Here is a 26,590-nt window from a genome sequence, read left to right as displayed (position 1 = left end):
TTGTGAAGAGGGAAAGTAGTAAATTAAAATGCATTAATGCAGGCTTCCCTTTGTAGCACTTTTTTTTTTTTAAAGTATCAGCCCCAGTTCTTCCCTAAGTGTTTTGTTATTATTCAACACAGACAACTGGAAATGAAGCCACAGACCACCTAGAACTCCTCTTCCTCCTCCTGTTGCTGTAAAAAGACTTTAGAAACCATCTGCAGGCCTCTAAAGATAGGTATTTTTCTCTGATATCAGAGCTGTCAGATCATCCTTTTCTTTATCCCCAGTACTTTTATGTGTACAGCTTGAGCTGAGGAAGCCCTTAAATACCTTGTTCTGCTCTAACATGACAGGATATAACCTTTCCTTATCAATTTTCAATCTCCACAACTCTCCAAGATGGGGTAGGGATTGGAGCAATACACCTACACCTACTCTTTTAATACAGATGGCTGTTAAGTTTGGCTTCAGCGTACACTTACCAAAAATCATATGGCTCTGGGTGAGTCACATCAACAACCTTACCCTTCCCTTTGCGTTTGGACTCCCACGTATCTCATGGTTCACTGTGCAGCCAGAGTTCATTTGCAGAAGGCATCAACGTCATGATCTTGGTTCATGAAGAATTAGATAACAGGGGTTTAAAACCTGTTGCAATCATACCTACTCACATTGAATCTCTGTAGAGTGCATAAAGTGTGCATTCAGTCTATTTCAGAGATCTTGTACTTCTTTCCGTGTCTGATTATCTCTGATAGACCCTCAAAATGCTCTGTCTGAAAAGCTCTGGAACTTCATTTGCTGCTAGCATTTTAAATAGAGGTAACTTAAGTGGTTGGAGTCTATGATCCAATGGGTCTTTTCCAACCTGGTGATTCTAAGAACTACGAGATTATATTTTGTCTTCTCTTTACCTACCTTCCCCGTTTTCTCTGACATGAAGAAAATCTAGGTGGCAGCAAAGAAAAATTCTGACTTGACTCACTCAGTTAGGATATACATGGTTTTACACTAGCCTTTCAAGGACTTATAGGGCCAATAGCAGCAATGTTAGGGGGAAAAAGAAAAAAAAATGTATTTTAATGCTGGTAATTTTTTTAACATGAGCTTTTATCTTTACGTTAGTTGCAGTAAGCCTATTTTTTCCAGAAAGCCCTGTGCTTATCCTCAGGGATGACAATGTGAAACACTAGCCTATTTGGAGCTGCAACATTTGTTAGCTGAGGGTTGAAGAGAGGAAGGTCCCAAGACTGCAGTTACTGAAACGCACACGCCTGAGTGGGAGTTGAGTGGGTATTCTTTACTGAGAACACATCAACCAACAGAGGCAGCAGCAGAAATGAAATGAGATACAAAGCAGGAGTTCAAGAGAGAAAGAGGTACGCCTCTTCGGCTTCAAGTGTCAGTTCAATCTCTGTAGAAAGGGATGATGTACAATCTGCTCTATTATTTATCATTTCTTAGAAGAATCTTCTTTCTTTCCTGGTCTACAATACTTGCTGCTTATTTTCTTTGCTCTATGTTGCAAAAGCAATCATGTCATATGTTAATATTCTGGAAATAAAATTTGAAGACTATCCAAAAAAACGCCTCAGGTAAGAGCAAAGGCTTGAGTAATTAATATTAAAAAATATTTAATTTTCAGATGTTCATTATATATGTTAAATTCTTGATTACAGCAAAAGGGTTGTAACATACAGCATCACAGTGACATATAATCAAGCTGTAACAGTGCAGTTTATTACAACTGTGTAAACAAAAAATATTTCTGTAATGGCACTCTTCACAAATCATATCCTGGCGTACAGAATCTCAACAGAAGTCAAAGAAACATCTACAAAGTAAAGAAAACTCCAAGTCGAAGCACAGTATATCAACTTGGCCAACAGAGCCCAATCTACATTTCGTAAGAGAAAAAAGTGCCCTCAATTTTTGCTTGCTTGCTTTTAAGGAAATCCAATTGAATTATTTCAAGTCATCAGTCCAGCATGTGAAGTATTTTTATTATTGAATGATATGAGCAAAGGGCATGTCCATGTGCATACTTCCTACTGTAACATTACTAAAGGAGACAAGAGATGATTTTGGAATATTATTGTCTGTATAGCATGACACCTGCAAGAAGATATTCCTTAGGAAAGTAAAATCAGGTATTGAGAAATAAAATCCAATGTGCTTCAAAGAAATGATTTTGTGCGTTAATATATAAAAGAAAAAGTAGTATCTTACTTCCCTGTAACAGAAGTAAACTATTTGATTGTAAGACAATGTACATATTGTAAACTGCAATCTCATATAGATTTTAAATATTAACATCTAAAATGTAACACTGGTATTTAAACAATTTTAGTAGTTTTCAGGTCATGTGTTAGTTACGCCTTGCTTGATGGATTCAATTTTGCCAGCAATGTTTTAGTGTTTCGTGAGATCTTTTTAATAAAAACACATAGGTCTGAACGCCACTACATTTTACACGTGTACATTTCATACAGGAAGTTTTGCATATGTTCCATCTGCAGAGAGAAGGCTGCACAGTATCAGGAGGTATAGACAGAGCAAAGAAGTTAGTTATCAAAAAATACTGGAAAACTGGGAGTACGTGACATAATTAACAAGCTGATATCTTCATCTCACAGAAAGCTATAAATTTGCTTGTTTAAAAAAAGACACCCAACATGTGCTTACTCACATGCTGACACAGAGTTCATGCAAACTAAAAAAAAAAAAAATAAAACAACCCACATTATAGATTTTACCCCACAGAAATGCTGCATATACTTGATCCTCAAATAGACTGAAGTCCCCTTAGAAACAACAGAGACCTAATATGCATATCGACTCAAGCAACAGGTAATCGTTTCCTCTGTAATGAGAAGTGACCAGCAGTATCAGCCAGGATATTTCATTGAATCGTACTTCATTTCTAACACCATTAAGTCCAAAACCAGCTTCACTTTTAAAGGCAGTAAAACTACCTTAAAAGTTAGTAAGACTACCTTTTTTAAAAAAAAAGTTATTTTCTTGGAGGAAGGACATTTTCTTCATAATAGCCTGGATTTACTACATTTCCAGCTGGGTCATATCTAGCCACCACAAATGTAGAGCCATCACTTGCAGATGCTTTTCCAACACCCATCTTTTTTGTGCTCTTCCAAACCATTGCTGTGAAGTGACCTGAAGAGATATAAACGTAGGAATTCATTTTTAGGTAATGAACCTATAACATATGAAGGACAGGGAAAGAAAGAGCAATACAAAACTGTTTCTTTCTCCAACAGGAGAAGAAGCGAAGAACATGAAAAGAAAGCTACACTTAGGCTTTTGACTTGAAAAAGCCTCATCTGATCTGGTTCCACGCTGTTATTCCTTATGTTCATTTGACTCTGGATTATCAATATGCAGTCAATGGCCTGTGGCTGATCTCCAAATTATATCTGAAGTTATCTCTGTGACTGGAGTGATACAACTTGGTAAACGCATGCCAATGTAAACAACAGCATAGTATATTTAGTAAGACATCTGTATGATGCCGATTTAGTATTTCCTACAAATTCATTTCCCTTAAAAATAAGTTGCCTTTTAAAAACTATGGTGTTAAAGGGAAAATAATATTAAAAACACACAAATTTTGCTTGCTTCTTCATTTCTCACTTTCCTTTTACCCTTTTGTCAGTTTCTACTATAAAACTTCGGGGAATTTCGAACATTTTCTCCCCTCATTTATTTTTTTTCTAAGAAAGAAAGGTAGCTTTTTGAAAAATGCTAAAACAAGTTGGATGAGCAATTTCTTAAAATAAAAGCTGTCTTGTTGATGAAAGAGTGCCCAGTCTGTACTTACCTGTCCCAGAAGAAAACCCTGGGTTTTGAAAGCTGTAATTCTTTATTTCACTGTACCATCTGTCAGCCACATCCTTTCCTGAAAGACAAAAGAAATCTACTGTGAGCGTATGCAGCTCACTTGTAGCCTGGCCAGCAAGATCTTCTGTTAATAGCTGGCAAGAACCCCTAGAAAGTATTTTTACTGAAAAGAGTTTTTGAAATGCAGATGACATGGTAGTACATGCAACTTATCAAGCATATTGTTTAGCAATAGCTGTCGCTACTCAGTTACTACTTACTCCTATGCTTTTTGTTAAGCATCTCAAGCCATCAATGATTTGAGTTTTGCCCAACACACACGGTCCATCCATTTCTCCACTGGAGTGCCAGGGATGTACAACTCACGGAGCCTGACTCAGCCTGGACAGGCAACCTCTGAAACTGCTGTATAATCAGGCAGAGTTCATCCCATTCAGAGAAGATCTCCGCAGCAAGGTGCTCGTCTGGTAAGACAGAGCTGATGATGAAGAGTGCTCCACTGCCACCAGTAGATCAGGGAACAGGACCATCCATCAATTCTTGTCTGCTGTTAAAACTTTACAACTTCGAAGACAGAAAAACCTTTGGACATCATTTGGATCAAGATGAGGCAGAAATCCCTTTAATCCTCAAAGAAATCATCTGGTAATTTAACACATTAAGTTTATATTTGTTTCTGCCCATAGCCTTCTGTAACTTTCAGCCTGGAAAGCAGTGAACACACATCCCTCTCATGTGACAGGATGAGTGTTCCTGTCACTAGGCTTCTATATGCAGTTTTCACCAGCTTCTCAGTCTTGGAATGTGTTTGAAAAGACTTCAATGAGCTTTGTCAGATTTTCTGAGCAAAAGGGCACAGGGACCTTTCCTACAGGAAGGCCTCCCACCTATGGATGCAGGTGTATGAACAGATTCCCTTTCATCTCCAAGCAAATCAAAGGAAAAAATGACACCTCTGACATACTCTATTTTTACATCTTCTCACCAGCATTTAATACTTCAAGTTTAAGAGCATTCATTTTCAGTGGTTCTTACTTAGTACTTGAGCCATTGGGGATGTCCACTTTGATGCACTAACTCAGGGTACTACAGTCAGCCACCTCAAATACACTTTCCTACAATTGTATAAGGACTAAGACTATGGCCATGTAGTGATGTAGCTCTACGTGTCTGTGGGTCTTTAAGGGTGACGTTTGCCAAAGAATAATCCTAATAATCCTTTCCTTTTTTTTTTTTCTGTTGAAGAGTTAAGGAACCTGCTCGAAAGGAGAAGGTTCAGATAATCTGCAATGGTTCTAGTGGAACAGTCAGGACAGAGGGCAGGAGCTCCAACCAGAACTTGCAGATGCTATGTACTCAAAAGTCAAATGTTACTTCTTTTCCATTACTGGTTGTTAGGAAATTCTTGTGTCAAACACTGTGGGGGAGAAGGAGGCACATTTTTCCCTGAGCTACATCAATAATTAAATTTCTGTGTAGCATTCCAGGAAGTACAACGCAAGCCCAGTTGATTTCATAGCAAGCTGCCAATGCTGTTAAGCCTATCGTCATGAAGAACACTGGTCCCTGGTGGACTGTTGGCTGCAGATCAGCCATGACTCATGTTTCGCTATTTTGCAGCAAAAAAAAGTCTTAAACTTGCGCTATTCTAGATGTCAGATACTGCATTAACTTCTTGAAACTTCAGTTGCTTGTGAGTGCAGTCTGCTAAAAAGGATGGCATTGTTAGCCTGGCATGTTGGCTGTCAGAATTGTTACTGAGAAGAAAATGTTGAACGAAATGCCACCTCTTGAGAGGTTTATGAACTCAAAAGTACAATGAACTTACCTATGCCAAACTGCTCATTAGGGATGGTGATCTCCTCAGAGAGTCAGTTTACATGTTCTACGTAAAAAGGTAGTAAAACCTCTTACTTCCCAACTTAGAGGTTTCAGGAATAACAATAGGTTCCTTCCTTCCCTGCTCTCCCTATGCCAAACAACAAACCCTGCAGACCTGTTTTACAGGTGAAGTCCATAACACAAATATGCGTTCGTTTGTCACTCACACTAAAGCTGAAGACTGAAAAAAGTGCACAGCAATCTTTGTGCAATACAAAAAGAAAAGTACTAGGAAAAAAAAAATACAACCACAAAACCCAAGCATATCATCCTGTTCCACCCTAGACTTCCAAGTTATGAAGGATTTAGATAAGTTTGTGGCAAGCTGGGAAGAACAGAAGTATAGAAAGTGACTGCAGACATGTCAGATCTTATGAAACATATTTTATGTGTACAGGTACATAAGTGACTATGCTTTGTATGTAGCAATTTTATAGATTTAAGACTGCATTCCAACTGCTACCAGCCCTTCATTTTACCTCCATTAAGAGATCAGTGTGACAGAGCTTAAAAAGTAGTTCAAGAGAAAGTCATCCCCTTTCTGCTTACTGTAGCCCTGAGACGTGTACCTAGGCTCCATGTGACAAGAACTTAAAGTCTCTGTAATGGAAATCTTGCAGGAGAGATGGAAGTTTTGACAAACAGTATCTCTTCATTATTTCTCTTTTATTTAAAGAACAAGATCATGTGAAAATTTGTTAACTCTTTAATTCGAGGAAAACAGAAATGACATTAGGTAATACCTCAATCTGTACATGAAGGACAATGAGCACAGTTAGGCAGCACAACCTATGATGTGTTAATTCCCAGCTTTTGTGGATGAAAGCTTGGAACTTATTGCAGCGAGGCAGTGAAAGCCTAGAAGCTGATAGTTGTGCTCCATTTTTCATGTGCAGGATCGGGTTTTTATTATATGGCATTGCTCTCACCCTCCTTGAATTAAAACACTCATTGCATCATAGGCTGCAAAAAGTTAGACTGATTCCTTCCCAGAAAGAGGGAAGGTGACCAAAGGACTAGGCAACTTTTGACCTATTCTGTCTTGAAATCATGAAAGCGTCCTCAAAGCGAAGGGCATGAATTGTCACATGCCACAGGGGGTCCTACGTGCAAGTTCTTACATAAGAGGGAAGGCAGGTACCATGGGACTGAACATGCTCTTTCCACTGAAATGCTTTGCTACTGACTCTTTGCCCCTTGGGGAGCGATAAACAATGTGGTTGTGGGACGTAAACTAAATTAGTGTCGGAAGTGACAGCAGATACACAGGGTACTCAGGGAAAACTCTGTTTAGAGCCCAGTGACCCTCAGGCTTCCCAGCACCTAGAGAAAATGACCCCCAAGAGAACAACAGCAGGGCACTGAGCCTACCAGCATCCTTAGACTCGCTGGTTCAGAGAACTGACCACAGCATTTCCATTTCAAATTATTACAGAATAGATGGTGCAGTTATATTTAGCATCCATTTCCATTTAGGATGCTTTTGAAGGTTTCATCTAAAACAATTCCCACTCGAAAAAGCTCTCCCAAAACATGGGTTGGTTGTTGTTCAAAATGCATTTCGATCAGAAGGAAAGCACACAAACCTCACCCCCACCCCTCTTTCACAGAACCACTAGGTTGGAAAAGACACACAGGATCATGACTACAGCAGAAATTATAGAAGTTTACTTCCATTACTTCCATCAAAAAGCACACAGATCTGTCCTGCAGCCACCAGTGCAGCTTCTCCTCTGCTACTTTTAGCAGACTTTATCACCATCAGCCAGAAATGGGAACATGATGAGACAACTAGTGCTGTTCACACAAGTGCTGACTGCTTCTGCCTGTGCTGATCTCTGTGGCCACCTGCATACATGCACATGTACGTGTTGTACACGTGTGTTTCTGTGCTCACACACCTGGAAATACACTCTCAGCGTCACTACAGGGAACAGGAGGCTGTCACAGCCCTGCTACTGTATCAAGATTCCTCTAACATTTAATCATGCTGGGCCCAGCCTCACCGTCACTCCTCGCTCTAAAGAGGATTTAAATCTTCAAGGAATCCCACTAAGTTGCTAAAAACATTCTAATAAGAATCATATAGGACATATTTCAGTGCAAGGATGGGCAGCACCATGGTTATCTATTTAAAAACCTGGTACCCCGAACCTCAGAATTTTTCTCGAGCATTTTTCTAGCTTTTGTTATCACAAACTTCCTTCTACCAGTCTGACGGGAAAGAAGGTAGAGATGGAATTAAATTTGCTTCAGAAATAAAATATCTACTTAGATTAAAGACATACTAATCATTTTAGGAACCAATCCTTTACTTCCAGTGTTCCTCATGCAGGTCGTTATTTGATTTTACTTTATTTTATTTAACAGCACTGTCTAAGCCTGCTGTTAGACAGCAAAAAATGCATCAAGGCAGGCTCTCAGATTTAGGCTATAACATACAGTGAATTTCTCTTACAAACTATCTAGAGTTTATAAGCCGCAGTGTTTCCACAGGCAACACAGCATGTTCTTCATGACCACATCAGCCATCCCAACCAGAATTTAGTCATCCAGTGCTTGCCTTCACCTCCCAACACATGAAAAATAAGACAAGGCATCCTGAGAAGCCTGACATACTACAGCTGCCAAGGCAGGCTGCAGCCCCTCGCATCAGTGGCAGATGACAGCTCACTTATTTGAAGACAAAGAGAAATATGCCATGGAGCAGTTCCTGCAGGACTAAAGGGAGGAAACAGCTGTCAACTATTTTTTGGATTACAGGGATAGACATATTTCCAGCAACTGATTTAGGCTACGTAACTCTAAAAACCTGAATACAATTCAAGGTATTCTTGCACCAGAAGAGTGGTCAAACTAGAAGGCTTTTATAGTTGAAAGCTTAAAGCTTCCCTGAAACAAGAAAAACATCTCATGGCATGATTACAGAACTCAGTGAGGGCCAAATAAACAACAGCAACACTTTTTTTAGAAAGAATACAGAGTATGCTGGAGGTTTATTGAGTTTTTCTTTATCTGAGAAAGAAACTGAAAAACACTGCCTGCCTTTGTTAAGTCCTTGAATGGATGCCTTAATACAAATTTCAGCCTCATTGAGCAGGGTACAAATTAACTATCCAAAGGGAACTACATGAGAAAAATAGGAAGAATGAATCTGCCTCAGAGAGATGAGGACTAAGCCCAGATGAGAAAATAACTTACTTTGAAGAAAGAGTTTTCTCATTCTGGTACTTTGAACGATCCTACTACACAGGAAACGTAGAAATGGTTTACAGAACAAAAGAGGATGTAACTTAGTTTATTCAGCAAGACATTCAGTCCGTTGGATAAAAAATACTTATGTATGGAAACAATGGGTTGAAGACAACAGACAGGATTCAGAAAGACAGGCACTATATAATTTATGGAAGGCATCATGTGTTTTGTTTCCAGCTCTCTAAATGGGAATTCTGTAACTTTAACCTTAGGGGAAGGAGCACAGGCCATGAACACAAAGAAGGAAGAAGTAAGCCCAGTCTGTGAGTCATAGCCACTATGCAAGCTCTGCTGTACATCTGTGTTTTCCCATGCTGCTCTGAACCCTCGTCTCAGATTCCTGCAATGGACAGAATGCCAAATAGCTCAAATTGTATTTTTCCACCCCAGGTTTCTTTTTGATCATGAAAAAGTACCCATTACGGACTAGAGTTGGCACTTGCAGAGGAACCAAGCAGTGTCTCTTGGTCTAAAACTCACTTACTAAAATTTCCAGGCCTTTCAAACAGGGCTTCCAGCCTGCAGAAATGAACTCCTGTCTCCCTGAGGCTGTGCTGGAAATTCCAGGGGTGGATGGGAATAAGGAAAGCAAGCCATCACTTTTAATACATCCCACCTGCTGTCTGGGCAGGCTAAGGCATGAACCCTGCTCGTTGGAGAAAGGAGGAGGGAAGTCAGAGCGATGTTCAGCAGGCTGAGGGCTCACTACAGGCTATCAACCTGGCTAAAAATTCAGCTCCTCAGGAATCAAAACAAAGGTTCCCAGTTGCAATGTTACATTCATGATCAGAAAACACATGCAATTTTTTTGTCTTCAAAAGCAAAGGCATAGAAAAAAGCTCAAAGCCTGCTTCCTGAGAGAGCAGAAGAAACTAGATGCAGCAACGCACACCATCCTGTCCCCTGAAGCCTGAGCTGGGCTGTGGGCACGTGCTTTCAAAGAGAAGAAAGCACCACTACTCCTAAAACCAGATGCTGTGAGCCCACCGTACATGAGACAAGCCGTTTATCCAGCGTCTGCAAGACAGCAAGAGAAGAAAACTTACCTGGTTGGTCATAGGATGCCCATGCTAGGTTTTCTCCGCATTTTCCATTAGCAGACTCACTGCTGTGCTTGAGGACCCTTGTGGTAGCCAGTTCTTCTGCATACCTAGCAAAGGAATCCACACATTGAGTCACAGACCACAGCAAATGTGAGCAGAGAGGAGGAGGAGCAGGAGGAATAGGAGGAGATGGCAAGCAAAGAATTTTGTTGGAAGACGACAGTTTACGCCAAGCCACTCAGTTGCAAGGCTCTGAAGCCAGATATGCTCCAAGCTTGCATAGATCTAGCTACCCTTCACTGAAGCTGCTGGTAGAAAGGGAAATACCTGCAGTAACTGCTACACCTGTCACCTCCAGACATTTCTAGGCCCCTCACGGGAGTAATTTAAGTGTTAAAAAAAAGGGAAAAAAAAACAGATGGGGAAAAAAAAGACCAAAGTGAGAATTCAGTCAAAGCAAGTGTGAAAATAACTACACTTACAAATGAAAAATTAGACAAATGCAAACCAAGAGAATGCATCAGATGACAATATAGAAGAGAAGGGGACCACACAGAGAATCCAAGGCAACAACTGTGTGCATCAACATAAGGATAAGCAGCACTGTTTCTATAGAAGTCAACATGTCTGGGAGCGTGGGATTTATTTTATTGTCTTGCAACAATAGGTTTAAGAAGAACAACATGCATAAAATAATTATTCTCTTTATTCAATATTGGAAAGGCTTCAGTACAGAGACAGTGAAATTGGAAAGACCTTATTTTTTTTTTTCTTATGGCACAAGAAATAGGAGTCAACACAGAATCATGAGGTCATAGATTTAAAAGTCAAGTAACACAAAGCAGTTTCTCCACACTGTGCAGCAGACTCATTGCCACTGGACAACTCAGACATCAAAGTGCCAGTGGGTTTGAAAAATGAGCTAGACAAATTTGCAGTGTGTGTGTGTCGAGGGGGGAATCTTCAGGGCTTATTAAACAGCAACAAAAAAACATGAGGATACAATCTACTGCTTAGGATACCCATGATTTCCAGGAGAAATGTGTAATTTCTATGAGAAGATAATGCAGGAAGGATCACCTCATTTGTTTCATCCTGCTACTCCTTCCCTAGTCATGAATTACTGGCATCTGCTAGAGACAGGAAATTGGTCCAGCTGAACGTTTTGGCCCAAGATAGTACTTCAGTCATTATGTTCTCATTTCCTTCTGTCCTAATCCTCCCCTCAAAACAAAACCGTATAAAAGTATTTAGCTACTGCCGTTACTTTCGAAATAATAAAAGCTTGTCAGTTGTCAGTCTGCTAGATACTGAAGTAGAGGATGTCCAGATTGATCCTTCATGCCCTGTATCACTACAGTCCTTTTAACATTTCTGCTCAACGATTCCCACATCCCAAGCGTGAAGCAAGACAGGAACAAAGTACACATTTCACATGGGCAAAATTGCCAAAGATTTGAGACAATTTGATTGATTCGCTCTAGCTCAGGCAGTTAGCAGCATGAGATTTCCATCCGAGATCATCACCCTGTGCCTTATTACAATCAGAGATAAACAGATACCTGCTGAGAGTGACTCATCTCATGGTAAAGCAGGGATCCAATAGTCAGTTCATCTAACCTGTCACCATTACTGAAACTGAAAATAGTAGAACAGGCCATTTTCAACACAGAAGCATGGAAAAGTACTCATAGATATACCAAAAAACATATCAGATATACCTAAAGAAAAGGTGAAGTTCCTTCTATTTAAGATTTTGCAAAAATCTGTAATGACAAATAAGATTTCCTATATTTCATGTCTTCTATTCAAATCAAACCATTTCTGGTTCTTGCTATCAACCAGTTTCACCAGTCTGTGAACAAGTGCCTTAATTCTTAGAAGTTACAGACCACAACCAAAGGTTTCCTATTGCTATTCATCACAGCAGGGAAAGTCAGCTGAGACCACAGAGGACTGCGAGGAATTCCAGAAGGACCTAAAAATACTCAGCAACGGCAATAGCACACTTAAAGATAAATGTGGAGCAAAGCATATTTGACAGAATAATCTGAAGTACTCATACAAGTTGAGTTGTTTAAACCAACTGTAGCACTCTGGAAGCACAACAAGTATTATTGTCAAGCCAATGAAATTTCTTCCTCATTGTGAGGCATCGTGTAAAACAGAACAAAAAGCCCCTTTGAAGAACAGAAGAAAACCCCTAGAAGATTACAAAGGTATGTGGATGAGTCACTGGCATTCCAATTCTTGGAAAACTGTATCCAGTTATCATGGTGTCTCAAGAAAAAAAAAACCAAACAGTTAAAAACCAAAGAACTAGATCTTGCCTGCTGCCAAAAGGCACGTCTGCATGCCACATAAAAGGGCATTATACAGTATAGCACCTGGTGGAGATCTCTGGTTTACGAGCGTGGGAGCTGGTGCATCTGTGTGACAATGCAGCATCATGCTGGGCTAGGAAATCAGGTTCTGGAAAGGCTACAGCCTCTCTGGCTCCCAGCCAGCTGACATGGAGAAGTCTGAATGTGCACGGTAGAAAGCCTAACAGGAGATGAGACCTCATGTTTGCAGGGATCAAACTAGCCACTATTTAGCTATTAGGGAAAGACATTTATTTTCCATATAGTTTAAACTGCCTTTATTCCTTCATGTCTCTCCTTTGCACTGTGAGGATCACCCTAAAAAAAAAATATTTTCAAATCTACTTTGATAAAGGTTGCTGTAAAGGGAAAGGAAATACTCTTGTCCTGCCTACAGCAAAGAAGACAAGCAGCATTGGACTCAATTTTCTGGAAGGAAGACTTAAGTCAGGCAGAAGAAAGATGGATCCACAGCATGTTAGACTGAGAAGAAGTTGTGCAGTTTTTAGCACTGGAGGAAAGGCAAGATGTGTCCCTCCTAACAGCTTAGAGAACAATGTATACTGATTATCTCCTTGCCCCGAAAGCATAGACAATTTGATCTGAAATTACTTCCTTCTGATTCCATTGATCTTAGACCAGTCATTGCTTCCTACCATGAAAAGTTTGTTTCTCACTGTTTCAGCAGCAGTGAACATGCTCCTGCAGATGACAATCCATCATCTGACAGAGGTGGTGGTGAAGCATGTTTTAGGCAACTGCCCTCTGCAGAGGTGACATACCAGTGTAGACAGATGCAGCCCACACCTGGAAAAGGGTGCAAGAAAGATTTATACAGTTGTTATCACAGAAGTGCCTGCGTGACCAGCTGATATTGTGTGATACAGAAATAAAGAAGGGATGACAAGAGCTGGGTAGGGAATCAGAGAGCGTAGAGTCCCTCACTTTCCACTCAGCAAGTCTTCATTGAGTGTTGGCATGTCAAAAGGCAAATATTCTTGCAGTACACACAGTAAAACCTAACAGATGAGAGTGTCACAAATCTTATTACAAAAAAGAAATGGCTGAACTCACTGTTGGGCTCCTCTGTTTAACTTCTTGCAGAGTTTTAATGGGGGGACTCCGTGTTTCTTCCTGTAGTCATTATGTGCTTTCAAGACCTCTTCAGCAAATTGTTTGGAAGCTGAAATCACATCAAAAAAATTGGAAAGGTCTGTCAACTGCAGACATTACTGAAAACAGAAAAAAAGCATACCCTCTAGCTAAGATGCTGGTGCAGGTTGGAGTGAAGAACAGAAGAATACCACCCTCATTACTTGGAAGTTTGTATGAAGTGAACCATTTATGCCTTCCATCCAGGAATTAACAGTAAGACTCTCCCACTGGGACGGCACAGGCTCACTAAGGGCTGAAGAAAAATGTGAACTGTATTCCTTTCCTCACTAGCAAAGTGATTTAAGGTTAGTTTAACTGACTTTCAGTTTAAGATTTCAGCACACTGCATTACCATTGCAAAGAAGTCTCAGAGTAAGTGAGACTTATGGTCCTTTATGGAGATGCACTAAAAATGAAAATTATTGTTATGGCATGCAAGAATTTTCTGGATTAGTAAAGACACCACCGAAAGAAAACAGAGATAATAAGATGTGTAAAACTATGCAATACTTTGAAACATGCACCTTTTTTATCCATTATAAATTACAAATTCACAGAAACCTCAAAATGCAGCTTTATTTGGCTCAAGACAAACACTTATTCACAAATAACAAGTGATAAGTAAATAAATGACTGCTGGGGATGATTTTTTTTTTCCCCTTGTGCTGGAGTGCATTCAGTAAACATCTGAATTCCAAAGTTACTACAAAGTTTTGAAAAAGCTCCTTTTTGTACCTTGATAAACGTGAGACTCCCAGCAGCACAAAGCAGAGGATAAGCAACAATTCACAGTGCAATTCAGCTCAATGGCAAGTTCATGTTACCTGCTTTTATGCCTTTGCTGATTTCTCCAAGATTCAGAGAGAAAAAAAAAAAAACAAAAAACCACCAAAACACCTACACCTTCCCTGGCACTTGTCACCCTGTGGAATTTGCCAATTTAAAAGAAATTTGGAAAACAGGCTACTGGGTCAGTTAGAGAGATACAGACAGCATCTTCAAAATAGAAAGACAGTTCACAGAATCATAGAATCACCAGGTTGGAAAAGACCCATTGGATCATCGAGTCCAACCAGTTTACCTTCTCTGTGTTGCTGAAGCTTCTGAAAAGGCCAAGACATCTTTGAGGATTTATTCCACTTTTACCAGGACACAGTTTTCTACATTTATAAATGATTTATCAGCTTTATTTCTGAACACCCTAATTGGCACAACTACCATCATTTTCCTTGCAGGACACTTCTGAAGCTCAAAGAGACCTCCTGACTAGAAAGTGTTTCCTATTAAGCTTAGCTTTCTCAACTTCCTCACACTATTTGATCCTAACAACTATAATCGATCATTCTCTCCTTTGCTATGGACATTATTCTGCTGTTTGTAATGATGCATTTTGTTCCATTGGAGCTGTGAGTTTGCACGTATCGCTCTCCTAACTCTTTACTAAGGTGATTACTCAGCCCATGTTCATGCTTTAAGCTGTTCTCTCCAGTTTTCCCAACAGCTTTAGGAAAATACAGCAGCCTAAGATAATATCACTATTCAAAGCACATAAAAAGTAATTGTTTCATGCAATACCTTAAACCTTTTGAACACAGTCTTAAGTAAAGTTGACCTTTTCCAGAACAAAGTGTCATTGGGCACATATATCTAATATATTCTCCATCAAGAAGCTTTCAGGCTAGATTTTTTGGTACAAAGTTGTTTCGGTAAGACAGCAACAGGAACCAGGAACCCTGTTGAATGAGATGAGATCTGCCCATCAACTTCCTCCTCTTAGATTCTCCTTCAGTTTTGTGTGTCACAAGTTGCATGTCATTAAATAAAACAGGTACCACCACTTTGGTGTTTGATCACCCTCACACCCTTTTTGCTAACAAACCTCTCCCATCATTCTTATTACCATTGCTTCCAGCTCACCGATTCTATCAGGCCAGAATCCTAAACCTCTCATCTGCTGCATCATGCAGGCTCATGACCTATTTCAAAGGCATCTATCATTGTTTACCGAGGAAAGCAAGACTGCAGCCAGTTTGCTTAGTTGCACTGATGCAGAGGTCCATGCTTCCAGCAGGGGAGTTTTAAGACAGTCTGCAGATGAAAGTTGAAGCTCACAGCTCTGCAGGTTGCATCACAGACTCCAGGCTTCATATTTCTGCACAAGACCATCTTAAAGGTTGTGGCTGTTATGACCTAGACTTAATAGCTCACCCACTCAACATAAAATGGTAGATAAACAATCCAACCCCAAGTCCAAAAATTTCTATTCAAATAAATTTATATTAAAAAAAATTAAGTCAACTTAAATACAGGCTTTGTCAGTTTTCAGTCCATTCATTAACAGAAGCATTGCATAATCCAGCTCTGTATAACTTAAAAAGAACAATACATGGACAAAACTGTTTCTTCGATACACGGCTCTGCTGTCCCTAGAGAATCTCCATCCTTCCCTTCTCTCAAAAGTGGCTGCTATAGAAACACTTATCTACTGTGACTCAAGCTCATGTGCTAACCACCTCCCTCTCTGCACAGCTTCTTTCATGCCTGCTGATGTGTGGAGAGGGACACCCAACTGCCAAATTTATTTCAGATTTGTTTTGGAAGACATGTTCAGTTTTTCCATTTTACCCACATTCCACACAGTGAGAAGCCGGACATGAAAAGTGAGAGTTAACAGGAGTTTTCAGGCTCCCACCCAAATGAGAACAGCTTCCCAAACAGCTTTGAAGACGTACTTTTTTCCCCCCTTCATGTAGGCTGTTTAAGCTGCTAGGAAAAAAAAAAATATATAAAATATTTCCTGCTGTCAGGAAGTTAGGTTTGGTCATGAATCATTACACAGCTGAATAAGTAAAACAGCTAAAGGTATTAGATACAGTTGCTTGCTTCTCATTACTCAATTATTTACCTCCATTTTGGATTCTTCTAGAACACTGGCTAAGATAACAACAGCGCGTGACAACAAATTTCCAGGCTATTATATGCTTAGGTTGGAAATCAAAAGAGATACAAGTTATCTGAACACGTCTTCCACAACACTAGCTGCTCTGCACTACCCTTGCAGCTCTCAACTGGACCTACTCCATGAAAGATGATTCTATGAAAGAGTAACAGTAAACTATGCCACAAAACATAAACCCTCCTCTACCCAATACCTACACAACAGAAATTCTGAGGATAGCCCTTACATCAGCACGCGCAGGATGTACAGCATTATACCAGGCATATACTTGGTTAGCCAAAAACAACGCATCATTTTTTATGGCTAAGTATTCACCTCAGTGATTCAAGGAAGACCACAGTTTCAATTTCTAGAAGTATCATTGTCTTCTCAGTGCTCTCTGCCCTATTGTTTATGGATTAATCTTTGCTAGTAATTTCGTACTTTCCACACACACTAATTTTTTCTATTTTGCCTTCAGATAATTAACATATCATACAATCAACAAGAAAAATTTGGTTTGTCAGCCTGAAGAACAGAAGGCTCTGGAAAGACTTTATTGTGGTCTTTCAGTACCTAAAGGGGACTTCTGAGAAAGACAGAGACAGACTTCTTAATAGGGCCTGTAGCAATAGGACAAGGGGTAATGGTTTTTTACCAAAAGAGAAGTTCAGACTAGATATAAGGAAGAATCGCTTTATGCTGAGGGTGGTGAAACACTGGAACGGGTTGCCCAGAGAGGTGGTAGATGCCCCATCCCTAGAAACATGCAAGGTCAGGTTGGACGAGGCTGTGTTGAAGATGTCCCTGTTCATCGCAGGGGGAGGCTGGACTAGATGACCTTTAAAGGTCCCTTCCAACCCAAACCATTCTACGTTTCTATGAAATGGACCTCACGTAGAGACCTCCACAGCAGTGCATACCATTATGTCTGTCTCAATGTCTTTTTGAGGTCTCATGTCTCAGCAGGCCTCAACTCTCCACCCTGTGCGTATGTGCATTACAGGTAAATTGAGATAAATGACTTCACCTTTCAATCCTGCCTCAAACTAAATAATTACAAACGTGCTCATATAATGGCTAAAGCAACATATCTCAAGAAAGTTGCAAATTATACGTCAAAGGACCCACCCTTTTGGAAAGGGGTAAACACAAAAACCTGATACCAGCAGCCTTGGCAGTGTGACTCATATTGCCCAAGACGTTACACATCACTTTGAAAATCTTTCCTCCCGAGAACCCAGGCAGAAAAAAGCCAAGTGGCAGAATACATGGAGAGGACAAATGCAAAGCAGACAGAGAGCACATAAAAAGGTAACCAGGTAACAGTTTAAAACACTGAGCGTAGCTCTGCTTTAGTACTGAAACCCCCTCAGTCTTCCTTGACTTTGCAGAATTGTTCTACTCTACTCTGATAGCAGAAACGGAATAAGAAATGCGGCAAATACAACTTTCAATACATTCAGCAGGTTTGTGAAGAAGTTCATTGCAGGCTTTAGGCAACTGTAAAGTAATTCTATCAAGAAGCCCTTTATTGCTGTCCCAGATAATTGAAGATATCTCTATTTCAACAAACTTCTCAGAGTATATTAACAGACTGAAAACAAACAAAATTCTTGAGCAAAAGACAACCCAGCTTCCAATGACCACATTTTCATCTAGACCTTTCTAAGGGACCTGTCATTTTTGTTATTAATCATCTTTATTAATAAACTTTATTTTCACTTGAAATTTAATTCCCTGAAAACTAGCCCTACCTGAATCTTTCGTTCTCCAAGAGTAACGTTCCTTCAGTGGAGAAGCGATGGATATTTAACTGATATGAGATATTTTAAGAGGACAGTTATGCCTCTGCTGCATTTTGACTCAGCACTTTGGTTTGAAGTCACAAGCACAAGGGTGATCTTATACTGGCTAGCCACTACAGTGCCACAGGTAGTGAATATTCCATGTTTTTTTTCTCCACATGCTGTGGATGACTGCACTTTACTGCTCTCCGTTTGGGACAGTAACATCTTCAAAGACCAGCACTTAATGCTATTCCTAAATACGTAATTTGGGAACATGGATCTGAGACCCCAATTCATTAAATGCTTCCAGCCATAAAATCTGATCTCCTGCAGTGCTAAACTCCCCTGTTCGCTAACAAAACTGTCTGATTGCTTGGAAACATGCAGAAGAAACAAAATCACATATACCCTGCAGAGAAGGAAAAATAAAATGATACCATATTCAGAAAGCATTACCTCTAGGGTGGGTTTTCTTTGTCTCCTTTTACATTTTTGAACCAAGAATTCAATAAAAGGGCAACATTTCCATTTGATACAATAGACTATTCTGGGACGTATCATAATTGTTGGTACATTACTTCCCTTCAAACCTGAATTATCCTAGGACCCCATGAGCAGTTGGAATAGAAAGTATTGCTTATGGGAATGAAAGGAATTGGGCATTCAAAGTTTGAACGGGATTAGTTTCTTCAACATTCTTGTGCCTATCAGGCTGCTCAACACAGCTTTCCCTTCAGCTCAGGAGATCCCTCTTGAGGAAGGAAATTCTCTGATGTTCTTCAGCATTCAATTTTTCTTGAACTTTTCTTACACGCTTGTTTATTGCTGAGGTGAGCTTCAGTACAACAGTCTGAGTTAATGAATCTGATGGACAGAGTCCTTGCTCATTTTATGATCTGGGCTTCCTCTGCAGCTAACTGGCAGCTTAATAGCCTTGCATTACCTGTGCCATATGACATAACACACTTTTTTGCCCCCAACCCAATCCGAGGCATATCACCCCAGAATATGAAGCCACCGCTGTAATAATTTTTCAATGACGTTAGTCATGTCGCTATTTGATTGCAAATCCTATTCTTGCTATAATAGACAGTGTTGATTACTTCCTCACTTAAGGGCTTTTATAAACTGTTAGGCAATTGATTGCCCTGATTAAAAAGGAACACCTGGTAAACTGGAAACTGCACAACTCAGAGGGCGCAGAGCCTTCTGTGATATAAGAATTTTAGGGGAAAAAAAGAAAAAAAAAGCAACTCTATTCAGCAATCTGGACCACTGAGATCCAAGTTCTCGCTTTCACTGGAAGCAAGAGTCAAGGGAGAAGTCCTCTCCTCCAAACAATCAGACCAGCAAGCCTTTCAACAAACTGTCACTACACCGTGAAGTGGTCAAGTGGTCATTTTGCATAAGGTTGGAACCGACTGCTCATTCTGTCTAGAGAAACCAGTGTTGGGTTTGCATGAAGGACAATCAAAAGTATTATTTTTATTACTGTTGTGCCATGGAGGACAACTAAATGCTGTAACCATGCTACAAAACACACACGCAACTCTTGCAAGCAGTTCACATGTAAGCTGCTAACACTTTTAAAAAGGCTAAGAAGACAATTTCATTGGTAAGATCTTGTATTCTTAAATCTAATTGCTACACAGTTCCTAGGGTACATACACTTCAAGATACAAAGCTACAAATGACATGCATGTATCAGAACTGATACACTATGCAGGAGAATAAAGGGAAGCAAACTTTTCCATTTCTTCTCTTCCTCCCTCCCCAACAACACATCTGTTTAGAATTACAGTAATTTCTGAAGAAAATAAGGTGTGACTGTATTCACTAGGGACTAACTCAAGAAATCAGAACTTCCCTACCATCAAATCTGAGCTTCAGCCATTAGGTAGCCCTCCTCTGGACCCATCCCAACAGTTCCATATCCTTCTTATACTGAGGATTCCAGAACTGGACACAGTACTCCAGGTGAGGTCTCACAAGAGCAGAATAAAGGGGCAGAATCGCATCCCTTGACCTGCTGACCACGCTTCTTTTGACACTGCCCAGGATACAATTGACCTTCTGGGCTGCGAGCACACATTGCTGACTCATGTTGAGCTTCTCATCAATCAGCACCCCCAGGTCCTTCACTGCAGGGCAGCTCTCAACCACGTCATCTCCCACCCTGTACTGAAACCACGCGTTGCTCCAACCCAGGTGTAGGACCTTGCACTAGGCCTTATTGAACCTCATGAGGTTCACATAGGACCACTTCTCAACTTGTATAGGTTCCTCTGGATGGCATCCCATCCTTCTGGTGTGACAACTGCAAACTAGCTGAGAATGCACTCGATCTCCATGTCTGTATCATTGATGAAGATATTACACACCACTGGTCCCAGTACGGACCCTTGAGGGACACCACTTGTCACAGATCTCTATCTGGACATCGAGCTAAGGACATCACTTTCTAAGGATCATTTAAGTGCTCAACACATGACAATGGCCCACAGAATTTGTAAGTGTGACAAACACACACGAAGGGTATAATTAAGCATGTATTCAATAATTTCCTAACATCTGCCTGTCACAAGCTAGCATCAGAGCTTTCACGTGGAAAACAGTCCCCCTGCTCCCCATATTTATATTTACAAAAACTCAGCAACACACGCAACCCCAATTCAGCTTTGTGAAAACAGGTGTACAGGAGGGGACAGCCTTCACAATCTACGTCAGAAAACTGCTTCCAAACACAGCACCTCCAATGGTGGCACAGCAAAGCTTCGGAAGGGCCGTTTACTAACCACGACATGTAACTCTGCAATGACCATGCTTAAAGCAGAGATCAGGCAAAGCCCAAACGATTTCTGCTCAAAGCAGAGATTTGCACTAGCAACTCAGTGCAATCAACTTTAAATCATTCTAAATAATGTTTGTGGTGGACTTAAACACTAGGCTCATAGAATCATAGAATCACCAGGTTGGAAGAGACCCACCAGATCATCGAGTCCAACCATTCCTATCAAACGCATATTGTCTTCCTCCACAACACCCCAGACTACGACCATCTCCTCACCCCAGCTGGCACAGGAGCCAGTTCTGAGCCAAAACGATTGGCCACCCACCTGGCTTCACTTCACCGTTCTCCACAGAGCCACCCAGCCCAGCTCTAGCAGAGCTGCTGTTCAGACATTCAAAGACAGGGCAGAACGTGCTTACATTCGCCTGTAAAAACATAACACAGATATGCTCCAGCTAATCTTTCCGAGAACAGCATGGCCTGCACCAAAACAGGGATCTGAAATAGCGTTCTGTCCTGTTGAGATATGCAATAAACAACAAAGCAGTTAAAAATCAAGAGATTTTTTCTTATGCTTTTTTCTACTGCATGTAGAGCAGCAACTGAAGTAAATTCATATCCAGGCAAGACAGACACTACTAACTGCACTGATAGAAAACCAATGATTTAAATTTTTCTAGTAATAAAAGCTTTCTTTATGCTTAGTTTTATTGAGAAAGACTTCTTGGAGGATTCAGAAAGGAGAGCCAATATTTTTTTAATGTGCAACAGCATGGCAGGGGAAACTTTGGTAGGTTATTGGTTACTACAGACCATTATGTTCCATCTTACTCTTTGTGAGCCCTTCACACTCATTTTGGTATTTATCTGCCTTGAGCAGGAGGAAGTGAGACTACTAATCTAACAGTCAAAAGGAATAACCAGTGTTGCATGGGATGGCTGCTATATTCTCCTCCTCTTCCCCACCAAAACCCTGATGGTTCAACAGACAGGTAGATTTTTCTTTATTTGCCATTTATTAACTTGAACCAAGTGATCAGTGTTTGCTACACATAAAACCTGGAGAAGAGTGAAATGTGGTGGTTTTAGTCAAATTAACTTGATTTTTTAAGTGCCCTTTTCCACCACACCAAGTTCAGTTCTGATGTAAAGAGAAACAGCCAGTAACTTGTATTGAGCACAAATTCTGCAAATGTCCTGAAATTATTAAATGCAAATGCTCACTTGCTAGCAGTTTAGACCAATTCACTTGCTCCATCTCCATCAGTCCAGTAAAACCAGTCAGCATGAAATGCCTTGTTGTTTTGGCAGGCTGCGAGTACTGCATTTCCCAGAAAGCAAACACCTCTCTAGCAAGCTCGTGCTTTTCTTATGACCCACTATGTCTTCTACCAAGACCCTAAAGTAGAAGTTTGCACTTTAGATCAGCTGAAGATGCAGTTTGCTCTGCAGGAAACACGACAGTCCTTTCTACTGCACTCCAAAGTTGCATCTGAAGAGTTAAAAACCAGCACATGCTTCTAAGGAAGATTTAAAACCAGCATGGAAAACTGCACTGAGTAAGGTTCTCGTCTCTTTATTTTGTCAAAATCCTTTCCTAGCCTTTATTTTTGTACTGACTCAACATGGAGCACAGCGGGCAACTCCCAGCCCTTTCTTTCATTTGCAGAAGGGGAAGGGGAGGGGGAAAGAAAAAAAAAAAAAAAAGAAAAAAGAAAACCAAGCACTGCAAAAAGATAGCTCATATTTACTGAGCTCATCCTTGTCTTTGTCTGATAGCAGGAGCATCCATTAGCCAGAAGAAACAAGGCGATTCCCCTGCCATCACCTCCGCCTGGTTTTTAGGGAGGGAGTGGGGTGAGAGCCCTTCCCCCAGCAGGCAGGGCAGGAGGGGAAGCGGAAGAAATGAGACTTCTAGCAACCTTTCTGCTCCCACCCAAGCTGCTTCCTAGGCTCACACTGCGCAGCAGCATCCTCCATGCTCCAGAGCGGAGCTGGCAACCAGCTGCTTCCTTGAGCATCGCTCGCAGCTGCTGGCATGGATGGATAACCCCTCTGGGGAGAGGGCTGCCCACAGGACCCCAGCCTCCAACAGGCACAGCTGCAGGGGGATCAGAGCTCAGCCAGCACAGCAGTCTCAGTAACAGGGCAACAAAAAGCAGCCAGCGCACCATCGCTTCATTTCCAGCAGAAAATACTTACCCTGCTCTATTCAGTTTGGGCTTTGCTGGATCTGCGGCGAGGGGAGCCTGCACCACTCCCTAATCCAAAGGCTGGTTGGAAACAGGAGACCAGTGGGAAGGCAGAGGGATTCCCTGTGTTTGGCTTAAGTATTTGCTGGAGTTACAGCCATGGGAGGAGTTTTTCTAAACCTGATGAGGGAGTTTCAGTATGATTTTTGGTTTTAGCAGCCTCCAGCTTCCAAGGAAGTAAGCCGAGTCAGAGGTACCAATGTTTTCCAACATTTTGCTCTATTTAGTGAGGCAAAAGCAATGTGAAGTCTCTAGCTCTGATACTTGCAAAGAACATTGCTTTAAATATGATCTAACAGCTATTGACAACACCTTATTAGTGAGTTTTTATCAAAGAATTGATATTTTCAACAGCAGGATTTCCTTGCCTGGGGGTTCTTCAGCCTCAAGATTAACTCACCAAAGATAAAAAGTTAAATTTAAAACATTTGCTCTAAGACAGTGGCCCCACTTTATATGAATTGGGGCACCCTTAAATACACGCCTGCAGGTCATCTCCACTTTAATCTTTCTTACACAGGAGAGGAGCAAGCACTCTGTCTGGAGGTCAGACAGACCCCAATCTATTTCCATACACCCTAATATGGAGAAACGTGCCCGCATCGTGTCCTCAAGAGAGCTACAACAGGGGCATGAGGCATTTTACACAAAACACAGAGGAAGTGGTACTCTAAAAAAATAGCGGCTCACGCCCATGCAAAGGCAAACCACACCAAATGATCTCAGACAGGAATTTAAAGACTTCAATGCACCACTGGAAAGAGCAGATGCAATTTCATCAATAAAGAATTGTTAGGACAGGACCTCAGTTTCAGGATTAATCTAAAAATACCACATGCAGCTCAAAGACAGTAACTTGGACCCAGTTTATCACTGATTTGAAAAAGCATGACACAAGAGACAAAACATTTTTAATATGTACTTAGATCTCAAGCTCTATCAGTTAAACTACTTAGGGATGCAAGCAATACCCAAGCCTTGGCAAAAGAAGTTTCTGGTCTGTTGTTCCTCCTAAGTGTGGAGCAACCTACTGATATGCAGTAATAAACAAGCAAGGAAATAAGTAACTGCCTTATGGCTGTATTAGCTATTTGCAAACAGACTGTGCACATATTAAAACAAGAGGACATTCCTTAAGCATTTTGGGATTGGGAGGTGCACACTGGAATATCTCTAGCAAAGTTAATTGGACAAAAGCAATAATGTAAAGTACAGCTGTAGACTTTTCTTGTATTTGTACTGTTTATGCTATTAGCAAGAAAGTGCTGAACCTGATACTTCTGAGCAGCTACAGTTATTTAAACTGTTGTGGTTATTCACTAAATCCTAATCCACATGAAACCCCATGCAGCTTCCAGGACACGGGGCCAAAACCACCCACTTGTTCTTTGCCTGGACTGGGTGTGATACCACTAAACCTTTTACAGTCACATTTGCAGACAGCTCTGATCCCATCTAAGACGCTGACCTTTGGAAAATAGAAAAAGTTAAAAAAACTCAACACATCCATGCTGAGGCCCATTGAAGTGTTACCCACACAAAGATTTTCCTCCAGGTTTTCTGGGAAAGGCTTATGGGTTGGAGTGAATTGACTACTAGGTTTTGCTGAGCGTGCCCTATACGTATAGTTTATGCACAAAACACACAGTTTGCCACCACAGAAAGACTGTCCTAACCACAAGAACAAATATAAACCATCCAGTTTCACAGCTGTCTCAGAAAAACAGCACAGATTTTCACTCTTGAGTCTAGGACAAAGATAGAGAAAGCCCTGGGCATGAGCTCTGTTCTTAATGTCTCTGGCTCCTTGGCAGCTTCAGGGGAGGCCCCCCCAACAAATACTATCAGAGCAGGGCATGCAGGCAGCCAGTGGTGGTGGGGAAAGGACAAACCACACAGCCAGCAGCAGGGACTTCACAAATACAGAATCATAGAATCACCAGGTTGGACAAGACCTACCAGATCATTGAGTCCAACCATTCCTATCAACCTGTAAACCATGTCCCTCACACCTCGTCCACCCATCCCTCAAACACCTCTGGGGAAGGTGACCCAGGCTGTGCGCATGTGGTTGAAAGAGACTTTGGAGATGAGCAAGACTATTCTCAGTTAAATGGTAAGCAAACTTTAAAATCTGAATCCTCCTGACCAGAAGGGTAATAAAAAGCTTCCCCCTCAAAGCAGCCTGCTGCCTGTCTGCAATGCATTTAAGCTTTGTCAGACAGCTAGACACAAGATAATTTTAAAGCTACAGGGCTTATAATTATTTCATACAGCAAAGCTATTATCAATTACAAAATATAAGCTGTATATAAAATAGAACTACTTCTGCACTGTGCTGGCTGGGGACGAGGGTCCTTTTTCTTGCTTTTTTTAATTTAAACCCGTATCAGAGAGAAAGCTCCTCCCAGGCTGTACCATGCACAAATGAAAGCGGTTTTCTCAGAGCCACTAATGCTTTACCAATGCCTTCCAAGCAAAAAACCAAGTCACAGACATTGTAAGACCGCCAACCGCACAAAGGCATTTGCTCACCTGATTTTCCCATGATCAAGTGGTGGAGGCTTGGTTGGTTTTTCTTTAATTTCACCTGATGCCTCCTCTCCTGACTGAGTTTTGTTGCTATGTGCTGGGGACAAAGCGTTTGCAATGTCAGCTCAACTTCTTCAGTCGCCTGCAACCGCTACTGGAGAAAACTCAGCAGCATAAACCCGTTACCGCCCCTTCTTCAACACTGGAGTAAAGCTGCCCGTGCCTTATAAGGCATAGGGAAACCACATTTTTTTTTTTATTTTTTTTTTCTTAAAAAGATCCTGTTTAGGGTCAGGAGCTATTTATCCTCCACAGTAACCAAGCAGCTCCAAAACACCATATGGTTTCACATACCAAATTAGCTTAGTAATCACAGCTGTCTTCAGATAAGAGGAGGCTGTGAAAAGAAATACTGCTGACAAATAATTCTGCTGCCACAGCAGGCATAGCCCATGAGGTTAATTCATACAGCTAAGTACTTGTTAAAGTTTTACCCAGTGACTGTATGTAAAGTTGAAACAGGTAAAAAGGCAGTTTGAAGTATAACTATGTTTTATGTCTAAAATAAATTGCTTTCAGTGCTGTTACAGTATAATATGTAGTAGGTATTAGTAAAATTCAGCGTAAGATTTTACAGGTTAAACAGGAACCATGCTGATGGTGTATTTCTGTAAAAAGAGTTGGATGTGCGTATGCCTCATTTTAACTGTGCAAGCACGTTGTGCCACTGTTATCTTCACACTACAT

The 26,590-nt window shown here is 40.9% G+C and overlaps 1 protein-coding gene across 1 annotated transcript; it reads right to left on the bottom strand.

Moving 5' to 3' along the window:
• Nucleotides 1-1,594: 1,594 nt before the first annotated feature.
• On the bottom strand, nucleotides 1,595-26,093 carry GLIPR2 (GLI pathogenesis related 2). The gene is made up of 5 exons (XM_069853304.1): nucleotides 25,847-26,093; nucleotides 13,460-13,568; nucleotides 10,026-10,129; nucleotides 3,824-3,901; nucleotides 1,595-3,159 (listed from the first exon to the last, which is right to left on the bottom strand). Exons 1-5 carry the CDS (start codon nucleotides 25,857-25,859, stop codon nucleotides 2,999-3,001), a joined length of 465 nt encoding a protein of 154 aa, XP_069709405.1. The 5' UTR covers nucleotides 25,860-26,093; the 3' UTR covers nucleotides 1,595-2,998.
• Nucleotides 26,094-26,590: the final 497 nt, after the last annotated feature.

The sequence above is a fragment of the Phaenicophaeus curvirostris genome, chromosome 3 (assembly GCF_032191515.1).
Source record: "Phaenicophaeus curvirostris isolate KB17595 chromosome 3, BPBGC_Pcur_1.0, whole genome shotgun sequence".
NCBI lineage: Eukaryota > Metazoa > Chordata > Aves > Cuculiformes > Cuculidae > Phaenicophaeus > Phaenicophaeus curvirostris.
Note: the sequence above shows the minus strand (reverse complement) of the source record. Positions and strands in the feature narration are given on the sequence as shown.